Below are 12,847 nucleotides of genomic sequence, written 5' to 3'. Positions count from 1 at the left end.
AGAAGGCATTTCCCCTAGTTTACAGGAAAGCCTGTCGCAAAAGACAATAGAGTCTCATCAGTCGTATACTTGAGAGAAGATGCAGCTCTTCTCTCAGAAGACACAAAAAAAAAGAAAAATATACAGCAAAAATTCCAAAATAAGACGAAATCTATCTAAAGTGATATTGCCATTATCTACCCAATCTGAATGTGAAAGTGACTCTAAAGTATCAACAACAATTATACTGGCCTGAGCTTGCGCCCGTCTATAATCAAGAGTGCCCAGTCGGGATACGAGAGCATCAGCCAGTTTGAAACACCAATGGAACGAACCACCACCAGGGGTATATGAAAAAAGTTTAGGGAAGTTACACCTAAAGATGTCATAATTATAATACAGAGATTTGGGATCTAAACACGACGCAGAAAGTAACTCCTACGAGTATGCCAGAGAATTTGGCACAAGCTGGGACCTCACAAAGGAGATCTTTTCAGGACCCGTCGAAACATTAGAGTGCACAATCGAGTCCTCACATTGGCGGATAAAATCAATCGCCTTATAATGGGGATCTTGACCAGAGAATTTCATAACCGACGGTTCTTGATGCAATAATGTCAATGTGTGTGCCATTGTCTCAGATGAGTTTTTTGAACTGATAAACGAAGACATCTTTGACTTACACATGATAGGATTTGACAACTGTAACCTACTGCGTAATAACATACAGCATTAAGTTGAAAACACCGACACCGAGCAAGAAATAATGTAGATATAACACACTTGCACAAAGCATGAAATAATGTAAAAAAAAAAATAATAATAATATAGAAAAATCACATGGACATGGGACACGAACGTAAGATAATGATATAATTCACACAAACAGAAGCATTGAAACACAGAAACAATGCAATACATATAGCAAATAATGAAGAAAAAATTATATTAAGACCGTAATTACCAAAGATTACGTAAAAAATATAATGCACTGATGCGTAAGTATAAGCAAGACATCATTGGTGAAAGAAAATCTAACCACTGAGGGGTAACATTTCAAAAAGTAAACAACTAGTGACGTCATAAAAATGGCCGCCCAAGGCACGACCGGTAGATATGAAATATGTATATACAACAATATGTCCACAAAATCTCAAAAAGGACAATACAGGTATGCCTAAGGCAAGGAAATATACAATACTGGTAAGTAACGAAAATAACAAATGTCTTCGGACGCGATGTATGAGCCGGCGTGATAAACATGGACCGGCAGGGATGCCGACCAAGAATTCCATGCAATCCAAGCACGAATCCGTCCTCATCCAATCACTAATTCAAACTACAATTCACACAGCAACCATAAAAGAGCGTCCTGCAAAAGCAGACGGCGATATCAGTCCAAAAGAAGGCCGAACACGAAGATTCTCGGGAGAAACGGCTCCCAATAAAATCACTTGGCGCTCTATGCAACCACAATGCTCCTAAACACCGCCCTTTGAATAAAAAGTCACTGGTCCAAAGTGAGAAAGTACTACCACTTCTCCCAAATAAGCAAATCCTGTAGCCTGTGGAATAAAAATGGGAGAAAAGAACGTGCACAGACATGCAACTATTATGACCGGCTATAGTCCAGCGCTGCAATCTAAAGTCTTTTCTGAACGTTCACAATGGAAAAAAATCACCGAAAAGATTGTTTTTACGCTACCACCAAAATGCACCGGGTGGCTACAAGAAATGAAAGTCAAATAGTGGGAATTACACTGTAATCACTGATACCACTGACAACTAATGCGTGTGTATACAAAGAGAGCTGGCTCAGAACTGACGCCAAGCCAGTGTTCCCAATTTGGCGCGAACAGTCATGCATCGCACTTGTGATATCCAATATAATTACAAATATACACAATGATTACACATAATTACAATAAATAATAAAACAACAAACAACAAAACATATGACATTTTTATAAGAGGGGAAACATATAATTCCCCAAATAAGCAACACACCAGTACAATGTACAACAATAATGGTATGATATACAATCATACCACGCTAACACAACAGCAGCTAAAAGAATATCAATACAATCTTTTTATCTGCATGCGATTGGGAATATAAAATAATCTTGTAAAAATAACGAAAAATTCTATGTAAAGGAATAGCAACAATTATGACTGAGAGGCTTCAATCTTGTCAGATTTGGATCAACCGACAGAGCAAGAGAACGTCACCGAGAAGGTTTACGTCGATGTGGGAACAACAGTGTTCCTTCCTTGCTCCTTTTCTTCAGAAACCAACGCCTCATTCTCAGTAAATATTTTTCTAGATTAAGATGGTTATAAAAATTATTTACGTATGCCATTAGACAAAACTTAATGTGTGGCTGATTACAACGAGGCATTAACGCTACCGTTGTACTGTGCAGGACGTTCAAAAGGAATATTAGGACAAGTTCCATTCCATTTATTTTAACATTCTGCATAGTGCAATGGTAGCGTCAACGCTTATGCTAACCAGTCACACAGCCAATGGTTGGTGTCAGAGTTAGTAAATCGCAGTGTATAAAGGTCTCCCAGTACCTTCTGCTTTGCCTTCCGCAGGTGGTTTGGATACGACAAAACGACATTCTGGCTGTGGATAAACATGTCTTCACGTTGGACAAGCGGTACCGCGTATGGCCCAGAGGGAGTTTCAGGACACTTGTGATTGATCACGTTTCGGAGAGTTTGGCCGGAATTTACCTCTGCATGTGCGTGGTGAGTGGCTGGGCGTCCTCTCTCTCTCTCTCTCTCTCTCTATATATATATATATATATTTATATATTTATATATATATATATATATATATATATATATATATATATATATATATATATATATATCTCTATCTATCTATCTATCTATCTATCTCTATCTCTCTCTCTCTCTCTCTCTCTCTCTCTCTCTCTCTCTCTCTCTCTCTCTCTCTCTCTCTCTCTCTCTCTCTCTCTCTCTCTCTCTCTCTCTCTCTCTCTCTCTCTCTCTCTTTCTCTTCATATCTCTCTCTCTCTCTCTCTCTCTCTCTCTCTCTCTCTCTCTCTCTCTCTCTCTCTCTCTCTCTCTCTCTCTCTCTCTCTCTTCATCTCTTTCTGTCTCCCTATATTTACCAAAGAATTGTAAACTATAACAGATTAAGAATTGACAAATGAATGAATAGATAAATAGGTTAATTGATAAACAAATAAATAAACATATAGTTAAATAGATAGATCAACACAGTAAACCAAATTAATAGGTAAACAAACAAAAAAGACAAATAGATAAATAAAGAAAGACAGAGAGAAAGAATACCCAAACTCGAAGCCGCTTCACCTTAAATTTCGGGAAGAGAAAACAAAAAATTTGTGGACTCTTCGTCCTGTTGGGACGATTCCACCGTGTCGTCTCAATGCTGCACGAGAACCCACGACCACAGGTGAGGCAGACTTGCTTCTGACTGATTGGCTGATGCTAATTGATGTCCCTCACGTCTTCGGAACAAGCAAGTCAACCAGCTGTAGCCACAGAGTCCCCCCTTTCCCCCTTTCCCCCTCTCCCCTTTCGCCTTTACTCATGTTCCCCTTCCTTCCACTCCCCCTTTGCCGATCTCCCCCTCTCCCCATCTTCCCTTTCCACCTTTCCCCTCCCCCCCTCTCTCTCTCCGTCTCCCCGTCTCCACCTCTCCGCGTCCCCGCTTTCCCCTTTCCCCCCTTCCCCTTTCTCCCTTCTCCCCCTTTCTTACTCTTCCCCTCTCCCCCTCCCCCATTTCCACCCTTATTCTTTCCCTTCTGGCTGTCCGAGCACAATGGACAAAGACAACGGCTTCGGCTAAGCGTCTCCAGGTGTGATCATCCTGCTTTCTTACTGAAGCACTGAAGCTTCGGTTTCAAAAGTTGAGGAGATTCAGCGTTGATAGTGAGGCTGAAAGAGAAATGATGTTATCCTTATTATTACCATTATCATTACCCACTGCTTACCAGCGCTTCTTTCCTTACAGTCTATACCGCACTGGGGAAGTTTTAGTACCGTGATTGTACAGTCACGAACAAAATTTCTGACGCACCCACAGATATTTTTTATGATGCAAAATTGAAATTCTTTGACTAACAACTTTTCTTACCCATTCAAGAAAATTGTCTAATTATAAGTTAAATACCACGTATATTACGTACTCGACAAAAACAAACAATGAAGATGAATAGATGAAAAAGTAAGATGATCATTTTGACGTTGTGGGTCAATACTTTTGTTCGTGACTGTATCTAGTACCTCTTGTTCATCACCTCAGGCTATAAGAAATTGTTCACTGGTTAAAAAGATGGACCTCAGGGTTCTGCAGCCGAGAGCGACCATCCACGGAGGTTCTGTCGGGGTCGTCGTCGCCGAGGGTCAGAGACTGGCTCTTGACTGCGTCATAGACAACGTAAGTAAGCAAGTCTTCAGCAGAGCCTTCCTCTATTTCTGGTTCAAGGTAAATAAGTAATTAGAATATATAAGTAGTAGGTAAAAAAAGAGTGAGCAAGTAAATGAATACACAAGTAAATAGATAAACTAATGAATAGATAAATAAATAGATAAATGAACAGTCAGATAGATAAATAAATGGACAAATAAATAGAGGGATAAATGAATAGATAAATATTGTGATTACCGTGTTTTATTACATTTGTGGTTACAGTTTGTAACGCCACCTGAATACGTCATCTGGATCCACGACGGTCAGATCGTCAGGTACGACCACAAGAGAGAATCAGTGTCTGCCAGCAAGAACTTCAACGAATCAGAAGCTCCCGAAGAACCATCACGTCCTCCTCAATCGTCCGAGGAACTCTCCCATCCCGCTGGGCCTCAGGTATCGAGTGACTTCGCAAAAACCGCTTCAGGAGAATCAATCTACATCGATTTACATAACTCGTCTCTAGTTCCTCCTTCGTCGAGTTCGAAAGTCATTTCGAAGCTGGTGATCGAAAAGGCGACCTTGGAGGACTCTGGAATGTACAACTGTTCTTCCTCTCACGCCTCCACAGAAGCCTCAGTTCGGGTCCATGTTCTGCCTGGTAAGGTCTCACTTGTTCTTTATTTTTTTTTCTTGCTTAATTTGCTGTATAGTAAGCACATATATGCGTGCATGTGCATATGTGTGAACATTCACACATGTGTTTTTACGTACATGTTGTGTGTGTGTGCGCGCGTGTATGTGCATGACATTCTTTTTTCCTCTCTCTCCCTCTCCCTCCCCCCCCTCTCTCTCTCTCTCTATATATATACATATATATATATATATATATATATATATATTTATATATATGTCTGCCTATCTGTCTATCTATCTACCCATCTATCTATTCAACTATTCATCTATCTACCCACCTCTCTATTCAGCTATTTGATTATCTATCTATTATTTCTATGTTTTGAATGCTGCTTCATACCTACATAGTTTACATCTGCACAAATGACATCGTATCATGTCCAAGTCTCAACACTCCACGTTCTGTTTGGACATGACCACAAATTGCGAACCTGCACCGGATCCCATTGGAATAATGGGGTTGTGGCGTTCACACCACAAACGACCGCTTTTCCACGCAGGCTAACAGGTAATTGGCTACGGAAACAAACCCTTCAGGTCACGAGGCGATCACTGATTGGCTGATCGGACTGTCGCGTGATCCCGGAGCACTATGAGTACTATACGAGTATAAGCCTGTCACTTACACAATAAAGATAGAACGGATTGAGACACTCATCACGTCATCACCTTTGATCACTCGACCACGTAGTCTACCTGAGTAGCACTTGCTACAGGGTCAATGCTCCTCATAAAGGCGTTGCACTGTCCTCAGGGATAGAAACGCTTGTGAAAAGCTTTACATGAGTCTTAATAACTCCATTTTATTTCTGTTTTGTTTTGAACCTAAAGTGTTTAATGATTTGTTGGTTGATCCTCTCGCACGCGGATCTTTTTTCCAGAAGTGTTTACCAAATCGATGTTATAAATGTGCCTATTCAATGCCTCGTAAAATTTTCCTGTGATATAACCTAACCTAACTTAACCTAATTCAGTTAAGCTAGTCTTACCTTACTTTAATCTCTTTTACTTAACCTAATCTTACCTAACTTTACCCAAGTTCACCTAATCTAACCTAACCCAACCTAACCCACCCTAACCCAACCCAACCTAACCCACCCTAACCCAACCCAATTCAACCCAACCCAACCTAATCCAGCCTAACCCAACCCAACCCAGCCTAACCCAACCCAACCCAGCCTAGCCTAATCGAACCCAACCCAGCCTAACCCAACCCAGCCTAACCCAACCCAAACCAGCCTGACCCAACCAACCCAGTCTAACCCAACCCATAACTCATAACCCAACCCCACCCATAACTTATAACCCAACCCAACCCAGCCCAATCCAACCCAGCCTAACCCAACCCAACCTAGCCTAGCCTAGCTCAACCTAACCCAGCCTAACCTAACCCAGCCTAACCTAACCCAACCCAACCTAACCCAACCCAACCGAGACTAACCCAACCCAACCCAACCTAGCCTAGCCTAGCTCAACCTAACCAAGCCTAACCCAACCCAACCAAACCTAACCAAACCCAACCCAGCCTAACCCAACCCAGCCTAATCCAACCCAACCCAACCTAGCCTAACCCCACCCAGCCCAACTTTATCCAATGATGGTAGGTCTATGCGTAAATGTACATTGATTACGTTTTATATGATTAATTGTGTTTTATTTATTTTTATTCTATTTTGTTTGGCTTATTCTTATTTTATTCCATCTTGTTTAACTTCATCTTATTCACTTTATCATATTTCGTTTCAACTTATTTTATATTATTTTTTTCATTTCAATTTATTTAATTTGATTTGATCTGATTGTATTTCATTATTTTATTTTCTTCACTTTTATTTTTTATTCTATCTCATTCTAACTTTATTTTATTTTTTATTTTATTTTATCTTATTTTATTTTATTTTATGTCATTTTACTTTATTTTATTTCATTTTAATTTATTTTTTCTTATTTTATTCTATTTTGTTTTGTTTTGTTTTACTTTATTTTATTTTTCTTCAGGTGTGGTCAGCAAAGATGGCAGTAGTGTCCTTCAGCCTGAAGCCTTCTCCTTACTCATGATCACCAGTGCTTCAGCAGCTCTCGCCCTCAGTCGTTGTTGAGGATTACACGGATGGAACAAACTTCTCAAGGAAGTGGACGTCTGTGATACGATTTGGACTTCGAAGGTGCCTTTGGACAAGTACTTGGACGATGTAGTTTATATAGAACGGTATATGGAAGATATAGATAGGGGGTATATAGAGATATAGAACTGTTTCTTTATTCTTTCATTTATTTCATTCTATTTTATCGTATTTTTGTTTTGGTTTGTTGATGAGCAAAAGACGTGTTGCTGGTTTTGTTTTTGTAGTGTAAGTGAAAAAAAATCGTGAAATAAAAGAGAAATATAATAACAAGCTCAATACATTGAAAGGGATAACCTCCAATGAATAAAAACCACCCCGGCGACAGTTAGAAGAGAAGAGATCAAGAGTGAACCTCCGTTGTACACTCAGGAAAAGAAGTTCTTTTTTTACAGTGGGCTGGAGTTGACATCAATCTTTAACAGAATACAAAGTCAATCTGGTCCTCGTTACCTGTTCATCTTTGAGTTCGTGGAGAACTTCGACAGAGCGACAAGTTCTTCAGGAAAGTCTCAGCGACCTCGTTAACCAGATCGACTTTGAGTTCGTAAGGAACTTCGACAGAGCGACATATTCTTCAGGAAAGTCTCGGCAACCAGATCTCCTTGAGTTCATGAGGAACTTCGAGAGAACGACCCGTCGATAAAGAGGGTCTCAGCAGCGTCGCTAACCAGTTCGACTTTGAGCTCGTGGAAAACTTCGACTGAATGACATGTTCTTCAGGAACGCCTCTGCGATCTCGTTAACCAGATCGACTCTTGAGTTCGTGAGGAACATCGACAGAACGACCCTTTGATAAGGACGATCTCAGCGACCTCGTTCTCCACGTGTCTTACAATTCCAAATTACATGATCACATCACAATCTTTCTAAATTCATATTATGTGTCAGAGACTGTATCACATAGATAATGGAGACACTATCAAGATATTACAAGGTCACAAGGACGAAAGAAAATTAATTCAATATACATAATGGCGATGAAACGTATTGAAACGAAAAATTTCACAAAGAAAAATGAAATCGAATTATACGATCATTGTAGGGAATAGAAACATTTTATTATAATGAGTTGGGACCAACTTACACAATTTACTTGATAGAAAAATCTAATCTATTTTTGTCTATACATTTTTATAATGTGATTAGCATAAGTCTTATGATAAACTTATATAGATTATATTGGTCAGAAGAACACGGTGTTATGTGTTATCCACCATAATTAGTTAAGAAAGGAAAATCGTGAAGTAAGCACATAGATACATACCAAAAGCCCCTTCTCCCCTTTAAAAGGGGGGTCGCGGAAGTCAAAGCATGCACCTACCCGACGCCCATCCAACACCCAGACATCGCCCCACACTCATCTTAGCACCTCGTGGTCGGAAGATCATTCGTTATCTCGGCCACACCGTTCGGGTCACCCAGGACTTTGAATTATGTAGTTCTTATGACACTTTGCTCTCACAAAACGAGTTTTGCCATCCTTGGCTAAGCTGCTCATAACATTTACAGAACTTTTGGGTAATATGCAAAGTGGTTCCAGTAAACGCAGTTCCTCTGCGTCAAGTCTTCTCAATTTGTTTTGGGTACGTGTCTCTCTCTCTCATTCGATACGAAGTCAAAGAGTAGTTTTTGAAAATCTGACCAATCATGCAAAAAAAAATCCATGGTAATTATTGAAGTGACTATTTTCTATATGCATATAAATGTCAAAAATACAGAACTGCAACTGCTAAAATTACTTATTCAAGTTTTCAGTAAGGGTAACATTGTGCCGGCCCACCTGTGACGTCACACACTGTTTGCATTGAAAGTTATGGCGTGAAGGAGATTCAAGAAATCTATATGTGAAAAAATGGTTTTACACCAGAAACTGTGTACACATAACTAGTTCACCAGAGTGTTTAAGGATGGACTGATGTATAGTACAGAACATGCCTGACCAAGGTAGGTTCAACGAGTATCGAAAAATAGACTGAAATGAAATTCGATTTTGTGGACTGAAATGCGATTCGATTTTGTTGTCGAGGTTGATGTACTGGTTTTGGGTGGGTATATTTTTTTGTCCAATTTATTTTGAAATGCAGCGTTAGAAATTTTACGTTTTGCTGACAATACTAATTAATTATTTTTTCATATTTTTGTTTTTACATCTTTACTCTCAAACGTAATATGAAAAGCATTTTATCGCGTTTACCACAGATGCTTATTTTATCATACCAAGTTTCATATGTGTAAGAAAAAGTAAATACTCTTAAGTGGTGTCCGAATATACCGTTATTTTTATGGAGGGAAGGAGAGAGGGAGGGAGGGAGAGGTAGGGGAAGAGAGTAGGAGAGAATGGGAAGGAGGGGGGGGGAGATAGAGTTAGGGAGTGAGGGAGAGATTGGTTGGAAGGGAGGGAGATGTTGGGAATGAGGGAGTGAGGGAGAGAGGGTGACAGAGTTGGGGAGACTGGGTGGGAGAGAGGGAAGGAGAGGTTGATTGGGAGGTAGGGAGAGGTAGAGAGGCGGAGGGGTTGAATGTGACAGTGTCACATTCACTGCATATCACGGTAGATGTCAACACTGCTGGTTTCGCTTCTCGCCTTCTCATGGCCCTTCTCCCTTGCGACGAGGAAGAGGAGGGAAGGAGGAGGTCACGTGATCCTCGGCGCCGCCGCCAGAACCGTCGTCGTCGTATTGGTCTCCATCTGTCTTGCAGTTAGTCGGAACCAGCGTGACGATGTTGTAGTGCAGTCTCTTTTATTCCCCCCCTCCCTCTCCCACCTCTCCCCATCCCCCTTTCTCTCTCCCTCTCACTCTCTCAAAGAGGAGTCGTCGGTTTGAAGGTACTAACATGGTCCTTTACTACCTATGATTATCTTTTTCGACACCTTGGGTGACCTGAGTTCGAGTCCTCACGTCCACAGGCAGACATCCCAAGGACCCAGGTCCTCTTCGTGTACTGAGCAAAGGTGCTCGCTCTTCCTCGAGGTGGAACGCCTCGTGGCCTCATAGGCCTCGCCGCCGCGCCGCCCGCTAGGTTCTGTGCCCGTCCCCTCCCCACCTGAAGTGATTTGTTACGCCGCGACAATATCATCACCTCGATCCGGGGGACCTCGGGCCAGATCGATGGCCAGCTCTGCCACTCCCAACTTGGAGCATCCATCATCCGCTCGCTGAAGATCACTTTTTCATCCCTCTACTCCGCCTCCATAAACGTCGTTGGCGATGACGATGATGACGATAATGACGTCGTTGATGATGACGATGACGATAATTACGTCGGAGATGATGACTGAAAATTAGAATCGTACCAATACCGCAGTAATCATCATATAAGGGAAAGGATGATATCCGTTCATAGACTGTAATAGCAAATAATCTAGTTTAGTTATGGTTTAAATATGCAACATATATACAGTACATACGTATATGTATGCAAAGTCACACACGCACGCACACACAGGCACACACACACATACACACACACACACACACACACACACACACACACACACACACACACACACACATATATATATATACATATATATACATATATATATATATGCGTGTGTGTGTGTGTGTGTGTGTGTGTGTGTGTGTGTGTGTGTGCGTGTGTGTGTGTGTGTGTGTGTGTGTGTGTGTGTGTGTGTGTGTGTGTGTGTGTGTATGTAATTTTACATATTGTAACATTACCCATGGAAAAATATATCACAACACATGTACAAACAAGCATACGTCCACGTCTTACGGCAACCAACCATCACATAATCAGCGCGTGATAATAGCTAAGTAGCAAGAAACACTTCTCCAAATCACACATACACCACATCCCCAAATAAACACGAACACAAATTAAATTACGAGAAATAACCACATAATAGAACTAAACCATTTATAATATAACCTATGATTAAACCTGCCATTTGTAAGAGTAATAAAGCTAAATTTGTAAAGCTGCCAACTCCCCTCACCAGATGCCACGACCGAACCGGGGAGTGGCAGGTAATGGGTGAACGTAGATTGAGGAGGATCTACGTCGTGTATTTTCAAGTGCCAAATATAGGTGAGAAAAGGCACAGGCAAGTTTTATTGGCGCACTAGTTCACCTGCTAATACACACATACACACACACACACACACACACATATTGTGTGTGTGTGTGTGTGTGTGTGTGTGTGTGTGTGTGTGTGTGTGTGTGTGTGTGTGTGTGTGTGTGTGTGTGTGTTGGTGTGTGTGGGTGGGTGTGGTGTGTGTGTGTGTGTGTGTGTGTGTGTGTGTGTGTGTGTGTGTGTGTGTGTGTGTGTGTGTGTGTGTGTGTGTGTGTGTGTGTGTGTGTGTGTGTGTGTGTGTGTGTGTGTGTGTGTGTGTGTGTGTGTGTGTGTGTGTGTGTGTGTGTGTGTGTGTGTGTGTGTGTGTGTTATTTTTGACACATATATATAAATAGATACACTGTATTATCACCTAGATTCGTACTCTGTCCTGCTTCCTATGGTGTCTGGAGGCTAACAGATTTTGCACAAACGTCGTCTTTGTACACACGTGGTGGCGGTCTAGGGCACGACAATGAATCACACAAAAAGGAGAAAGCAACTGCATATTATGCATTCAAAGCACAAACCACTTTCAGGGTGCCACGTTTCCTTGAGTTCGGCCTGCCTGCAGATTATTCTATTCGTCTCTGTGGCATTTCCTTCATGGCGAAGATATTTACGGGAATTTTCGTGGCAAGAGGACATGGCCGCTGTCAAGCGACATGACGTCATTTATGCACGAGTGTCAGGCGACTTTTTAGGACGGCGCCGTTTGCAAATACCACATGTACAAAAAATATCTATTTTTGTACCTATGCTAGGTTGTTCGACCAATATACATTTATATGTACATATGAACCGTTTTGCAAAGCATGTTGTAATGCTTATGAAATGTGGAATTTGCTTAATCCAGTCGTGAATAGTTGAAAATATCGTCTTTTAGAAGAGGGAAATTCGTCCAACTAAAATGAGCATTATTTAGGAAATAATTCTCATAGAATTTGTTACAAAGTTCTCGTCAATTCATATATTGTACAGATTAGCTGGAAATGTAACCTAGTCATTTAAAAGAAGATCTTCTTTTATAAGAAAGATAAAAATAAGTTATCTTTGTTTAGCTCAAAGCAATTGTATATCTTTTTGTTTATTTGGCAACACTGTACAGAGGCCTTAAGCTTACGCCTCCCAAAGAGAAGAGATTATGGACATTTGGCACACTGCCCATCTAAGAAGTCAAATGTGAAAAAAAAAATAAAAAAAAATAAACAGGTAACAAAAAAAAAGGACTACTCATGCGTCTTTTGAATATTCATCATTCATAACTCGCCATCACACTCGTCAGTCTACACTGCAAGAACTATTTCTTTTTTCACACACACACACTCACACACACACACACACACACACACACACACACACACACACACACACACACACACACACACACACACACACACACACACACACACACACACACACACACACACAACATTAATAGTGCAAACCCTCACTGTGTCCCTTAATATATATATATATGTATATACATATTTATATACATATACAGTATATATACATATATATTTATATATATATATATATATCACACACACACAC

At 40.7% G+C, this 12,847-nt stretch overlaps 1 protein-coding gene across 1 annotated transcript in view; it reads left to right on the top strand.

The window, feature by feature from the left end:
* LOC143026254 (uncharacterized) overlaps nt 1-8,769 on the top strand; it is a 17,970-nt gene extending 9,201 nt beyond the window's left edge. Inside the window, exons 3-7 of the mRNA XM_076186339.1 lie at nt 2,178-2,290; nt 2,581-2,736; nt 4,286-4,420; nt 4,676-5,054; nt 7,088-8,769. Coding sequence (XP_076042454.1) covers nt 2,178-2,290; nt 2,581-2,736; nt 4,286-4,420; nt 4,676-5,054; nt 7,088-7,188 — 884 coding nt within the window. The 3' untranslated portion in view covers nt 7,189-8,769. The remainder of the gene's footprint in view (nt 1-2,177; nt 2,291-2,580; nt 2,737-4,285; nt 4,421-4,675; nt 5,055-7,087) is intronic.
* Nucleotides 8,770-12,847: the final 4,078 nt, after the last annotated feature.

The sequence above is a fragment of the Oratosquilla oratoria genome, chromosome 6, assembly GCF_046742065.1.
Source record: "Oratosquilla oratoria isolate Oo_2021 chromosome 6, ASM4674206v1, whole genome shotgun sequence".
Lineage (NCBI taxonomy): Eukaryota > Metazoa > Arthropoda > Malacostraca > Stomatopoda > Squillidae > Oratosquilla > Oratosquilla oratoria.
Note: the sequence above shows the minus strand (reverse complement) of the source record. Positions and strands in the feature narration are given on the sequence as shown.